At 35.2% G+C, this 12,395-nt stretch overlaps 1 protein-coding gene across 10 annotated transcripts in view; it reads left to right on the top strand.

The window, feature by feature from the left end:
- WASF1 (WAS protein family member 1) overlaps positions 1–6,936 on the top strand; it is a 72,741-nt gene extending 65,805 nt beyond the window's left edge. For 9 of the 10 annotated variants that reach the window (XM_021091107.1, XM_021091088.1, XM_021091105.1 and 6 more), the window contains exons 6-9: positions 1,435–1,607; positions 3,233–3,412; positions 4,520–5,148; positions 6,066–6,936. In XM_021091107.1, the coding sequence (XP_020946766.1) occupies positions 1,435–1,607; positions 3,233–3,412; positions 4,520–5,148; positions 6,066–6,223 (1,140 nt within the window). In that variant the 3' untranslated portion in view covers positions 6,224–6,936. The remainder of the gene's footprint in view (positions 1–1,434; positions 1,608–3,232; positions 3,413–4,519; positions 5,149–6,065) is intronic. The other variant, XM_021091110.1, reaches the window with a different exon arrangement.

Raw genomic sequence — 12,395 nt, 5'->3', positions numbered from 1 at the left:
AAGTGAAGGATATTCTGCTAGAAAGGAACAAAGGAATATTTTGCACATGTTGTAGATTCAGTTAATATTTTTTGACTACAGGGCGTATCCCAAATGTTCTAGAAGGGTTATTACATTCTCACAAAATTCCTATTATCTGTTTACTGTGTTGTCATTTTATGCTTTTTAATAAAATTCACTTGGATCTGTTTTATTCCATATTAATGATAACTAGATAACTAGTAATGATAACTAGAAGGAGGGAGCAAAGCTGGATTTAGGCAGATTTATGAAGATAGCAAAATTTATCTTTATTATTCCTGTTTCTCCTTTGGCCATCTCCGCTCTCCCTGCTCTTCCCCATAATGCCTACAAGTAATTATTTTCTACACCAGACAATGTACTAGTGTTGTAGCCAGAGTTTGCAAACTGGTGACTGGTAGCCCAGACTCTGCCTGCAAAGCAGTGTTTTGTTTGACAAACACAGTGGTTTTAATATTTTTGAACTGGCATGTCTCAGATGGATATGCCAGTTTATTAGTTCACTTCAGGCCTCATCTTATATCTGACTCCTCTCTTCATTTTTGCATGCTACCTGCTTGGCTTCTTTGGCATTTGACTTCATTATACCTACCCTATATTTTCTATGCTTTTTCTCCCACAGTTTGAATTACTTTTTGTTTAATTTTTCAAATACCCTAATTTTCTGTTGAGTGACACAATTATTTATTTATTTATTTTGTCTTTTTAGGGCTGCACCCGCAGCATACAGAGATTCCCAGGCTAAGGGTCTAATTGGAGCTACAGCTGATGGCCTATGCCACAGCCAAAGCAACACCAGATCCGAGCCGCGTCTGCAGTCCACACCACAGCTCACAGCAACACCGGATTCTTAACCCACTGAGCAAGGCCAGGGATTGAACCTGCAATCTCATGGTTCCTAGTCTGATTCGTTTCCTCTGTGCCGTGATGGGAACTCCGAGTGACACAATTATTATGGTTCAATTAGATAATTGGATTTTTTTTCTAACTAAATAGTCAGGTTTCAGATAACATAACCTTAGTAAATTTTCAGGTTTTGGCTAGAGGTAGACAGTGCCATTAATGGTAGAAATTTCACTCATTGTAGCAAAAACTAATAGATGTGGGAGAAGAGTTGATTAATCTTTTTTAATCTGAAGGGACTTAATGACCTCAAGAGTTTGTACTTAGACATACTATTTATAGCTTGTACATCAGCCCCAATTAGAGGTTTTAAAAAAATGAGAAATTGGGGTTACAAACTAGCTAATATTTAATTCTGAATGCATAAATCAAATTTCTGTGTTACTTTTACTGTATTATGATGACATTGTCTCTCAATGTTGATATTAGAATTCTATTTTGATTGTTATAACTTCTTTTTAAAGACTTAGCACTTCAGCATTTGGCTTTGTTTCAATACATCTGTTATAGCAGAAAAATCTAGATCGTCCTCATGAACCAGAAAAAGTGCCAAGAGCACCTCATGACAGGCGGAGAGAATGGCAGAAGCTGGCCCAAGGTCCAGAGCTCGCTGAAGATGATGCTAATCTCTTACATAAGCATATTGAAGTTGCTAATGGCCCAGCCTCTCATTTTGAAACAAGGTTTCTTTTCTTTTTTTTGTTTTTTAACAGAATTAATGATAAAACACTGGCTTTATTTCTAGTATCCATATCTCTAAGTCTTAAGTCCTGAACTGTTGAATTGACAGACCCTATTCTATAAGTATTGAGATGATTTTGAAACCGACCACTCAGACCCTACTGAAGTCTGATTTTTGGGCAGGTTATTCTGTAGATGACAAAACTGGACTGTAGTTTTGTCATCTATAGAAAGAGTGGTTAGAATAGATGAACTTCAGTGTTGTTCTAGCTTTCACATGAAGTCTCAACTCCCTCTCAGTTCAGGCAGAGTCTGCTAGAATTTCATAATAAAGTATTGGGGTATGGAATTTTTTTAAGTATTATTGATTCAGTACATATGAAATAGGAATTGAAAAGGAGTGTATTTTGTTCCTTTTTCTTTCCCCTGACTTCCTTTCTGTGCCTCATCTCCCACCTCAGATGTATCAGGACTTTCAAACAAAATTAGTCATTCCTTTTTGCAGAAATATATAAGAGGTTCTTTTCTTTCTCAGTGGTTGGGGGCCCTATCTAACTAACATGCAATCCTAACAAACAGTATCATCTCTCTGTGAAGAAATTTGTATACAGTTGATTATAGTTATTAGTATATATTTTATAGTTATTAATTTTGAATGGGAAAAATTTTCTTTTGTATAATACATGTAAATTATTGGGCCATAAGTGTTGAATATCTTAGCCTATTTTAGGAGTAATATACATAAAAGATATTCTCTATATGCGGTACTAACAGAAACTGAAATAATTGATTTTTTAAAATTAATAATCTATAGATAAACATTTACTTCTAATAACTGTTAAGTGATTGAGGTATTTAGCTGACTCAGTAGTGTACATATAATAATTTCTAACTTGCTTTGTGGCACATCTTTTAAATCCAGCTTTGTCCCCAGCATGCACTAGAGCAGTAAATAATTATAAGTCTTTACATTCTCAAAGTATCTAAAATTTTGCTTAAATCTGATATATGCAAAAATATATCACATGTTATTATGTTAGCTATTTTCTGAGTACCCTAGCACCTTTGAAAATAGCAAAGAGACAAAAGCAGTGTAGTTAGCAATCTCTGCTACGAATATCAGGGAGGTCTTTCTCCCTTGGGCACAGGGGACATTCCAGACATTTGGAAGTCATTTAGGTTTAAGAGAGCAATAGAATGTCCTGGTGGTAGAAAATTCCATTTTTCCTATTCTAGCTCTTTGTCATTATTATCTTATCGTAAAGAAAAAAATTAAATAGAGGCAGATAGCTTTGAACACAATGTGATAGAAGTTATTTTCTTGTTCATAAGATTATAAATGTAATACTTTCACCCTGTGAATTGAATTAGTATTATACTATGAAATAATAAAACAACCGAAGGTCATCATAATAACCTGAATCAGCAAGGAAAGGTTGCATTTTAAGCAGAATTTTGTGTTTAAAAAACAGGCTGAAAGTAATGAATTTGTGAAAGAAGTTTCTTAAAAGGGGTTAAAATATTGGCATTCAAAGGATAAACCTTAAATATATCATGTAGAACACTTTACTTCACCAGTAATTCAAGAAGAATACACTGATATTATATATATATATATTTTTTTTAGACCTCAGACATATGTGGATCATATGGATGGATCTTATTCACTTTCTGCCTTGCCATTTAGTCAGATGAGTGAGCTTCTGACTAGAGCTGAGGAAAGGGTCTTGGTCAGACCACATGAACCACCTCCACCTCCACCAATGCATGGAGCAGGAGATGCAAAACCCATACCCACCTGTATCAGGTATGTCGGGACGAGCGCATGATGTTTTATCTCAGGTGTTGTTAACCTTTTTCTTTAAAGGCCCATATAGTAAATATTTTAGGCTTTGTGATCAGCTGGGCTTTGTCACAAATATTCAACTCTGCCATGGTTGCATGAAAGCAGGTGTGGACTCTACATAAATAAATGCATATGTTTGAGTTTCAACAAAACTTTATTTACAAAAAACAGAGTGGGTCAGATTTGGCCTTTGGGACATAATTTGCCAGCTTCCAATAAAAGCTGACATATTCTTTTGGGAAAATTTAGCCAATAATAATTTAAATATTAAGATGTTTTTTATTATAGCTTTGTTATCAAGCACATGATGTACAATATATTAATAAAAATTAAGGATTTTTGAAATGTGGTTAGGGACTAAAAGATGGTGGGAACCAAAGATGTGATTATAAATGTTAATTCGACATTAGGGGAAATACTTTAAGAATTTGAGATCAAATATGCAATTACTCATAATAATCTTTCAGTAAAGCTATTTTGAAGTTTAATATTGTCAATTGTTACCCATATTATAAATTTTTTAAATAGATATCAGCTTTATAATTTTCAGTTAAAAAAAATCAGTCTTGTATCACTGACTCATTTGATGTTCCATCCTCAGGAAGGAAGAGGTCCATAAATTTCCTTTTGTCGTTTATAATTAGTTGCATTGATCTAACTGAAATGACATATGATGGGTCTTGATAGCTTCAGTATAAGTACAGTTATTGTTTTGGCCACAGGTATTGCTACAAATGTAATATGATAAATGTTGAGTCATTACAAAGAGTCATATCACAGTGTAAAGTTGAGCATTTTGTTTATCAGACTAAGCAGAAATGCTTGAGTGGATATGAAAGTTGCATGAGAGGATGAGACCATAGAATATTACAAATCAAAGCACCACATATTAATTTTCTTAATACTATCCTTTTAATTCTCGTTTCATTCTAAATACTGATGAAGAATTTTTAATTTATGAGAACGTGTCATTACATGACTTTGGTATAATTCCTGATAGCCATTTATATTTTGTGTGGTTATTTTTGTCTCTTTAAATAACTTGCTAGGGTCTCTTTATCATTTCAGTTCTGCTACAGGTTTGATAGAAAATCGTCCTCAGTCACCAGCTACAGGCAGGACACCTGTGTTTGTGAGCCCTACCCCCCCACCTCCTCCACCACCTCTTCCATCTGCCTTGTCAACTTCTTCCTTAAGAGCTTCAATGACTTCAACTCCTCCCCCACCAGTACCTCCCCCACCTCCACCTCCAACCACTGCTTTGCAAGCTCCAGCAGTACCACCACCTCCAGCTCCTCTTCAGATTGCCCCTGGAGTTCTTCACCCAGCTCCTCCTCCAATTGCACCTCCTCTAGTTCAGCCCTCTCCACCGGTAGCTAGAGCCGCCCCAGTATGCGAGACTGTACCAGTTCATCCACTCCCACAAGGAGAAGTCCAGGGGCTGCCTCCACCCCCACCACCGCCTCCTCTGCCTCCACCTGGCATTCGACCATCCTCACCTGTCACAGTTGCAGCTCTTGCTCATCCTCCCTCTGGGCTACATCCAACTCCATCTACTGCCCCAGGTCCCCATGTTCCATTAATGCCTCCATCTCCTCCATCACAAGTTATACCTGCTTCTGAGCCAAAGCGTCATCCGTCAACCCTACCTGTAATCAGTGACGCCAGGAGTGTACTTCTGGAAGCAATACGAAAAGGTAATTTTCTCTGAAGCCCTTAAAGGCATTACTATAGTAGCATTAGAAACTTTCTAAATATTTGAGACAGTAATGTTTTCTTCATTTATAAAATTTTAGATGATCATGTTTTTGCACAAATGGTCTTATAAAATAAAAACTATGTTCAATTTATATTTTAAGTCATTTTCAAGAAAATATATTAATTGTTTTATTTTCATACTTAGTAGGGCTTCTTAAATTGTTTATTGGATGAATGAGAAATTCAAAAGTATCAGACTTAAATGTTATAGGAAATTTTAAGTTAAACTTTACACATTATATTTAATATGTATATTAACTCCTTTAAAGACGATATCTTTTTCAGTGTTAAGGCTGAACACCATTTGGTGTACAAGTGATACTTGCTTACCAGTGCCTTTAAAGGATTAAGGTTTCTCCCTTAGTAACAAAGGAAAGACCTGTTATATTCACTAATTTATTCAGCCAACATTTCCTAAACACCTACTGTATGCCAGGCACTGACAGTATAGAATCAATAATAGTGCCTTTCTCTCAATACTGAGGAGATAAAGCCATAGAAAATATGTTTATCAGTGTTTAATTTATTTGACCATAGAGGTAACAAAAAAAAGAAATATGTCACCTTGGTTAACTCTAGGAGATGGTGAGTAGGGAAACATAGAAAGACCATAGTGACTAGATAACCATAAACTTCTCCTGGGATATGTGGTAGGTTTCACCAAATGATATCACAGGTGATAACATAATAAAAAGAATTAACATCTGTCTAAATATGATTCCTTTAAATTCTTAATAGATTGTGCTTTATTTTCCTGTTAGTATTTCTCATGTGTATTTTATTTTATTAGATTAATAATACCTAATAATATCTGGCATTTTGGTTTACAATGAATGGTTTGGATTTACAATATCAGGTATTCAGCTACGAAAAGTTGAAGAACAGCGTGAACAGGAAGCTAAACATGAACGCATTGAAAATGACGTTGCCACCATCCTGTCTCGCCGTATTGCTGTGGAATATAGTGATTCAGAAGATGATTCAGAATTTGATGAAGTAGATTGGTTGGAGTAAGAAAAAAATGCATTGATAAATATTACAAAACTGAATGCAAATGTCCTTTGTGGTGCTTGTTCTTTGAAAATGTTTGGTCATTCCAGTGTTTTGCTTTCTTTTCCTTAAGGTAAATAACCCTTTTCCTCCATAATTTTTGATTTCTAAGGAAATTACTAGCATACATTTCAAACTAAATGTTTTACAGTGGCTTATCTTTTTTTTTTATTTTTTTCCCTGAAAAGACATAATTTGGTCAAATAAACCACTAAGTATTAAGCATGGACAGCTGTTGTTAGAGTAGCAGATTCAGTTTTTTGATATATCTTAATTGTGCACTTTGTGAATTTTAATTTAAAGAAAGCAACTGAGATTAAAAATCTTGAGGGCAGCTGTATCTATTAATGAGCCTTATTCCATTTCCTGACGTTTTAAAAGAAGAAACACTGCCTTGATTATATGAATACACACAGAAAGTACATTTAGCTTGTAGTATTGAATTCTCTTAAAGGAATGCTTGAATTTTTTTTAATTACTGTTTTATTGTTTTTAAATACTTGCCTTATTTGAATGTTTAGCAGTCCCCTTCCTACTTATATATTGTGTGGTACAATTTTGCTTGCCTATAAGAGTTTAAAAAATTTCCATGTGAAATACTCTTGACATAAACCATGTAACTTACATAACTGTTAAGAATAACAGTCTGATTTAATAAATGGTTCATTTTAAAGGCTCATGGGTGTTTACTCTTTGAATAAAACTATTTCTGATAGTTTATCAAATAATATAGGCTCTAAGTAAATAAAAAATTTAAAAACTTCTTAAGCAGTATAATTTCCTCTTAATTGTGCACATTAATATTGCCTAGTTACTAAGGTTATCATTTTTTTTCCTGAAGTCAAAACATCAGTTTTTTTAAATTTCTTAGGCTGTTAAATTAAAATCCCAACTTGCCCTTTAATTTTAGCACATCTTGACTGCAGTTTAACAACATTTTCAGAACTACATTTTACAATGATAAAATGAATTGTCACTTCGTTCATCAGGTCAGATTCAGGGATGAAGGGGGAGCAGTATCAATATCAGATACTTAGTGTGTAGAAAAGACTAGTTGAGGTTTTGGTAGTTTGACTGTAAGGCTGACTGTAATCGTCCATGCCCCCATCTATCCCTTTTGCAAGGCAATTCTCACTTTCTCCCATCAAGAGGTGGGTTCTGTTCTCACCCCTTTGAATCCAAGTGTCACTAAGACTTGTTCTGGCAAAAAAAACATGTGGCAAAATTAAGCTCAGTCTAGCCTAGTAAGAGTTTAGAAACCTCATGCAGCAAGCTGTCCCAAATGAGGCCAACTTAGACCAACCAGTGACCAGCTTACCTGCTGGCTGACTGTAGACAGATGAGCAACCCTAGCTAAAATTAGCCAAGCCCAGAAGAAATGTTCAGCTGACCCAAAATCAGAAGTAAAAATAAATGTTTATTGTCTTTCACCTAAGTTTTGTGGTGAATTATTTTTCATAGCATTGTGGCTTTAAATAGCTGATTCATGAGGTCATTGGTAACTTGCTAATTTGATTGTTATTTAGACAGCTAACTAATCTGTAATCCTTGTGAAATAATAAGTCCTCTTGTAGCAATACGGTTTGGACATTAAAAAAACATTTCCTAATGGTTCTAATAAAAAGATTTGCTTTGCTCTTTTGGGTAGCCCCACCTAGAAGAAGATATTAGACAGCCATTTGAAGTTTCTTTCTAACCTTACCAAACCATACAATGTTGACTTTAAACTCGAGAAAATATGCCACAATTTAAAGTTTGTCTTTCCAAACGTGCTTATTGTCAAAAGGCCGTAGCTAGTAGATCGTGTTCATAAAGCTCTATTGTGGCCAGATAACTAAACAGAATAATACAGGTGTTGGTACACTTAAGGGTGATACAAAAGGAAATAGTTGAAGATATCTTAACAACAGAAGCCTGTTGTAAAGCCTGGAAGTATATATCCTAAATAGTTTTTGTTTGTTTTTCAGACCATCCCTAGAAGATAAGAAAGTGCCCATAGACTGAAGAGGCCTTATACGTAGTAGTTATTTTAAAATCAGAATAACCTTTCAGTCTAGTATTCAACCTAACTTGCCGAGAGACTTTTGGAACAAATGATATAATAGTCAATTTCAGTACTCTTAAGAAGAAAGAAAATTACTGGGTAATAACTTTTTTTTCTTATTGAATTATTGTTCCACAAGGTCGTGCATTAAGCATGGAGTCAGAAAAAAATCAATTACGTCTTTTGGGGAAATAATTGACTGCACTTGTTTTGGTTGACGTCACCCATTTACCTCCATGTTACCAAATCCAACAAACATTTTTTAGTCCTTAATTTACTTTATCTTCATATTCAGCGTATACTCTACCTCCTTGAAACTGTCAATCCCTCTGGCTCTTTTGGTAACACTGTTCCTTCCCCTTGCCAGTAATGGTGGGACAGAGAAGGGGAAGGAGATACTTAGCGGCAGTGGAAGTTGGGATGTAATTTAGTGGTTTTGGAGAAAAAGCAAATGTGTCTGTAACTTTTCCTAAGTAAGGGATATTTAAGCTACAGATTTATGAGGCTTAAAAAGCTGTAACTTTATCTAACTTACAATCTATTTGGGCAGGTGAGATGTTATAATTTCATCTGAATCATTTCATGTTATAATTATATATTAAAGATAAATAAGAAATATGTCCTGTAAATTATGAAGGGCTACCCTCTATTTCCACTTTTAAACAGTCCTACCTTTCTTTGGCAACCATCTTGCACCCATGTTTTCACGAAGTCTTCTCAGATCACCACAACTACAGTTCATATTCCTTTTCAATTTCTGATTCTTTTATAAGCTTTCGTGAAGTGATTGCTTAAGCCATTTTGCATCACAGTTATTAACTATTTGAGCTGGACAAATTGGTTACTCAGAAGACAGCAGGGGCCTTGTTATAAGCAGGCAACTCAAAGTATCTCTTATTGTTAATAAGTTCAGAAATGTCTCCATTTTTGTTCTATCCACCAAGGCTCTTAAAATCGTATCTTCCTAGACAATGCTCCTACTTAAAAAAATTTCTCCCACTGATCTCAGTAACAGAGTTGACTTAAAACGACTTCTCACTTCATAAAAAGTATGTGTTTATAATGTAAGAAATAGCATAGAATCAATGCTTCTGTCTAAAAGGTGAAAGTTATAAATATTTCTGAAGTCATTTATTAAAGCAGAGAGAAGAATTGATCAAGTATTTTAATTTAAAGGGAATTCTCATGAATGACTTTCAAAACAAAGCTGTGTCTTTGTCATACTACTGCTGGTTTTTGGTTTTTAGTTTTTTCCTTTCACTCTGCTACATTTATCTTGACCCTAGGTTTTTTTTAAATTACCTCCCTAAACTGAAGCAAGCATAAATTATTTAAAGCTCCTAAATAGTTCAGTAAATTCCTTTTGGAATTCATGATCTCTGTGTTATGTACTTAATAAAATAAGTACATGCAAATAAACCAATGCAGAATATTAATCATGCAATATGAGGATTTAAAGATGGCTTTGCTGCATTTGAACTAATGAAACTGAAATATCAAATTATGGTATTTTCTAAATTGTGTCATATAACTGTAATTAATAAAAATCATCTTACTGAAGCCAAACAGAAGGCATAGAAACCTTGTAATACAAAGAATAAGTCTTTTCCTCCCTTTATTCATTGCTGTACTAAGAACAAATTTATGTTCTCCATGACTCGGCTGTAGAATGCATCAGTAATCTCTTTTGCTTTTCGAGCCTGACAACCAGGCTCTGAATAAAGAATGAATACCAGCCTTGAATGAACATTTCAGGCACTTTTTTTTAACAGACTAGTTATCAATACCTTGTTCTCATTATTGTAAGGCCAGCTGCTCTCTTTTTCCTTAGAAGAAAAAATTTTAAGCACAGCTGAGCATGTATTGAAGTCATTTTTCTCAGGATATTTATACTTTGTTTTTTTCTATAATAGATAAATTAGTTTAGTGATAATGATTTTGAATATTTTATAGAGTCTATATGTTTCTTGTGTATGTGTCTGTGTAATACTCAAAGCTTCTTGATAAATTTCTTATTTATTTATCCTGCCCTTAGGCCAGCTGTTTCAATACTACTCTTTTGATATAGGACATTGATGTCTTCAAAAGTAATAAAATTACACCTTTTTGGCCTGGAAACAATATAAAAGACACAAGAGCCATCAGATCATAATCTGTCTTCTGTTGTAACAGCTCCCAATATTGCTTAAAAGTATCTATTTCATTCTTACCTATGAAAGCCATGAAATGTTACACTTCTAATGTTAAAGAAAATCTATAGCAACTATTTTATCTAGACCATACTATATAAAGGCACACATCTATTATTAATGGTTTGTTTTTCTTCTTCCTTTTATATGTATTATATTTGTTTATTCAAAAAAATTTTTGATGTTTGCAGTTATTCTGCTGGGTATTGGGAGCACAACAGTGAATAGACAGAGACCTACTTTCTGAGCATAGAGATAAATGAACAAAGAACAATGAATGTTATGTTAGGGATGCCTCATAGCACAGAAACCAAACCTAGTCTCAGAAGTGGGGAAAGGCCTCCAAAAGGAAACGGTATTTAAAGTTTGAGGTGGCCTAGACAGGTGAATGTTGAAGTGAAGGTTAGACAGTCTCTCAGGCAAAGGAAATAGATGTGTGCACATCTGGAAATGTTTGATGCCAAGCATGCAAGGAGTGGAGTAACTGGAAATGACGTAGAAAGGTAGGCAAGAGCAAACCACGGGAGAGTCTTAGGAACCATATTAAGGAGCTTCCATTGTATTCTGTGGGCAATAAAATTGAGGAAGTGACATCAGAGTAGCATTTTGAAAGATAATTGGCATTTGCAAAGTGGTAAATGAGTTAGAAATAAGAGTAAGAGACCAGTTATTTACAGTAAATGATAGTTTTGGGGGATGATGGTAACAGGGGAGAAAGATGAGATAGATTCAAGAAAGATTTAGGATGTGGGATACACTGGACTTGGCAATTAGAGAGGGAGGAGTCCAAGATAATTTCCAGAGTCCTGGTTTACTGATGCAAGGACCATGAGGAGGAAGAGCATGTTTGGGAGGGTGAGTGATGCAGTTTGCGACATAAAGCAGGAAAGAATACTGACGTAGTTGGAGGGTAGGAATACTCTTACATTTGTAAAAGGAAACTGCCTGCAGGAAGAAGAAAAGGAAGAATGTGTAAACAGATTTGAAAGCCTGGTGCCTAAAAAGTTAAAGTTTCCTTCAATGGCATCTGTTTTCTCTTTGAAATAGATGGCAATACTGCTTAAGGTGATTGGGGAGCAGAAGTATCAACAGTTCTAAGAAAAGTAGAGGTTTGAAGTAGTCATTGTGAAAAATGAGAGAGGGCTTGCCAGGGAAATAGGAAATTGTCAGACAATACTGAAAACATTGTTGGAGTTCCCGTTGTGGCTCAGCACGTTTAGAACCTGTCATAGAGTCCGTGGGGCAGGTTTGATCCCTGGCCTTTCTTAGTGGATTAAGGATCCATTGTTGCCACAAGCTGCAGTGTAGGTCAGGGATGCAGCTTGGATCCGGTGTAGCTGTTGCTGTGATTTGACTCCTAGTCCAGAAGCTTCCATATAAGTGGGTGTGGCCATAAAGAGAAAAAAAAGGAAGGAAGGAAGAAGACAGAAAAGAAAAAGAAAACATGGTTGAGATTGGTGGCCATGAATTTATAGTGGCAACAGTCTGCAGTATGTGATTTTTTTTTTCCCCCAGTCATCTGAAGACAATTGCCAGAGACAATTGGATTTATCCAGAGTTGGGGTTTGACTATATTGCAGAATGAAAGGACTGTTCTAGGGAAGACTGACGGATCTCCTTGGTGATTAAACTCACATGTTGAAGTCCTTCTCATCTAATTTGGCATAATGCTCATTTGCTCATTAAGTATACTCTAGCAGGCTCTCCTGGATTTTCAGATCATGTAGATGAATCTTCTGTCTTTGAGCCTTTGCATTCCACTTCCGCTAGGCTCAACACTATCTTGTTTTTCTTTCTACCTCAGTTTATTATGCAGTTTCTTATTTTAACCCTGGTACACCTGCAGAATTTCTGCTCTATTCCCATTTTAACATGCTCGGCTACCTTTTATTCTGTTATCTCT

Source organism: Sus scrofa, chromosome 1 (genome assembly GCF_000003025.6).
Source record: "Sus scrofa isolate TJ Tabasco breed Duroc chromosome 1, Sscrofa11.1, whole genome shotgun sequence".
Taxonomy (NCBI): Eukaryota; Metazoa; Chordata; class Mammalia; order Artiodactyla; family Suidae; genus Sus; species Sus scrofa.
Note: the sequence above shows the minus strand (reverse complement) of the source record. Positions and strands in the feature narration are given on the sequence as shown.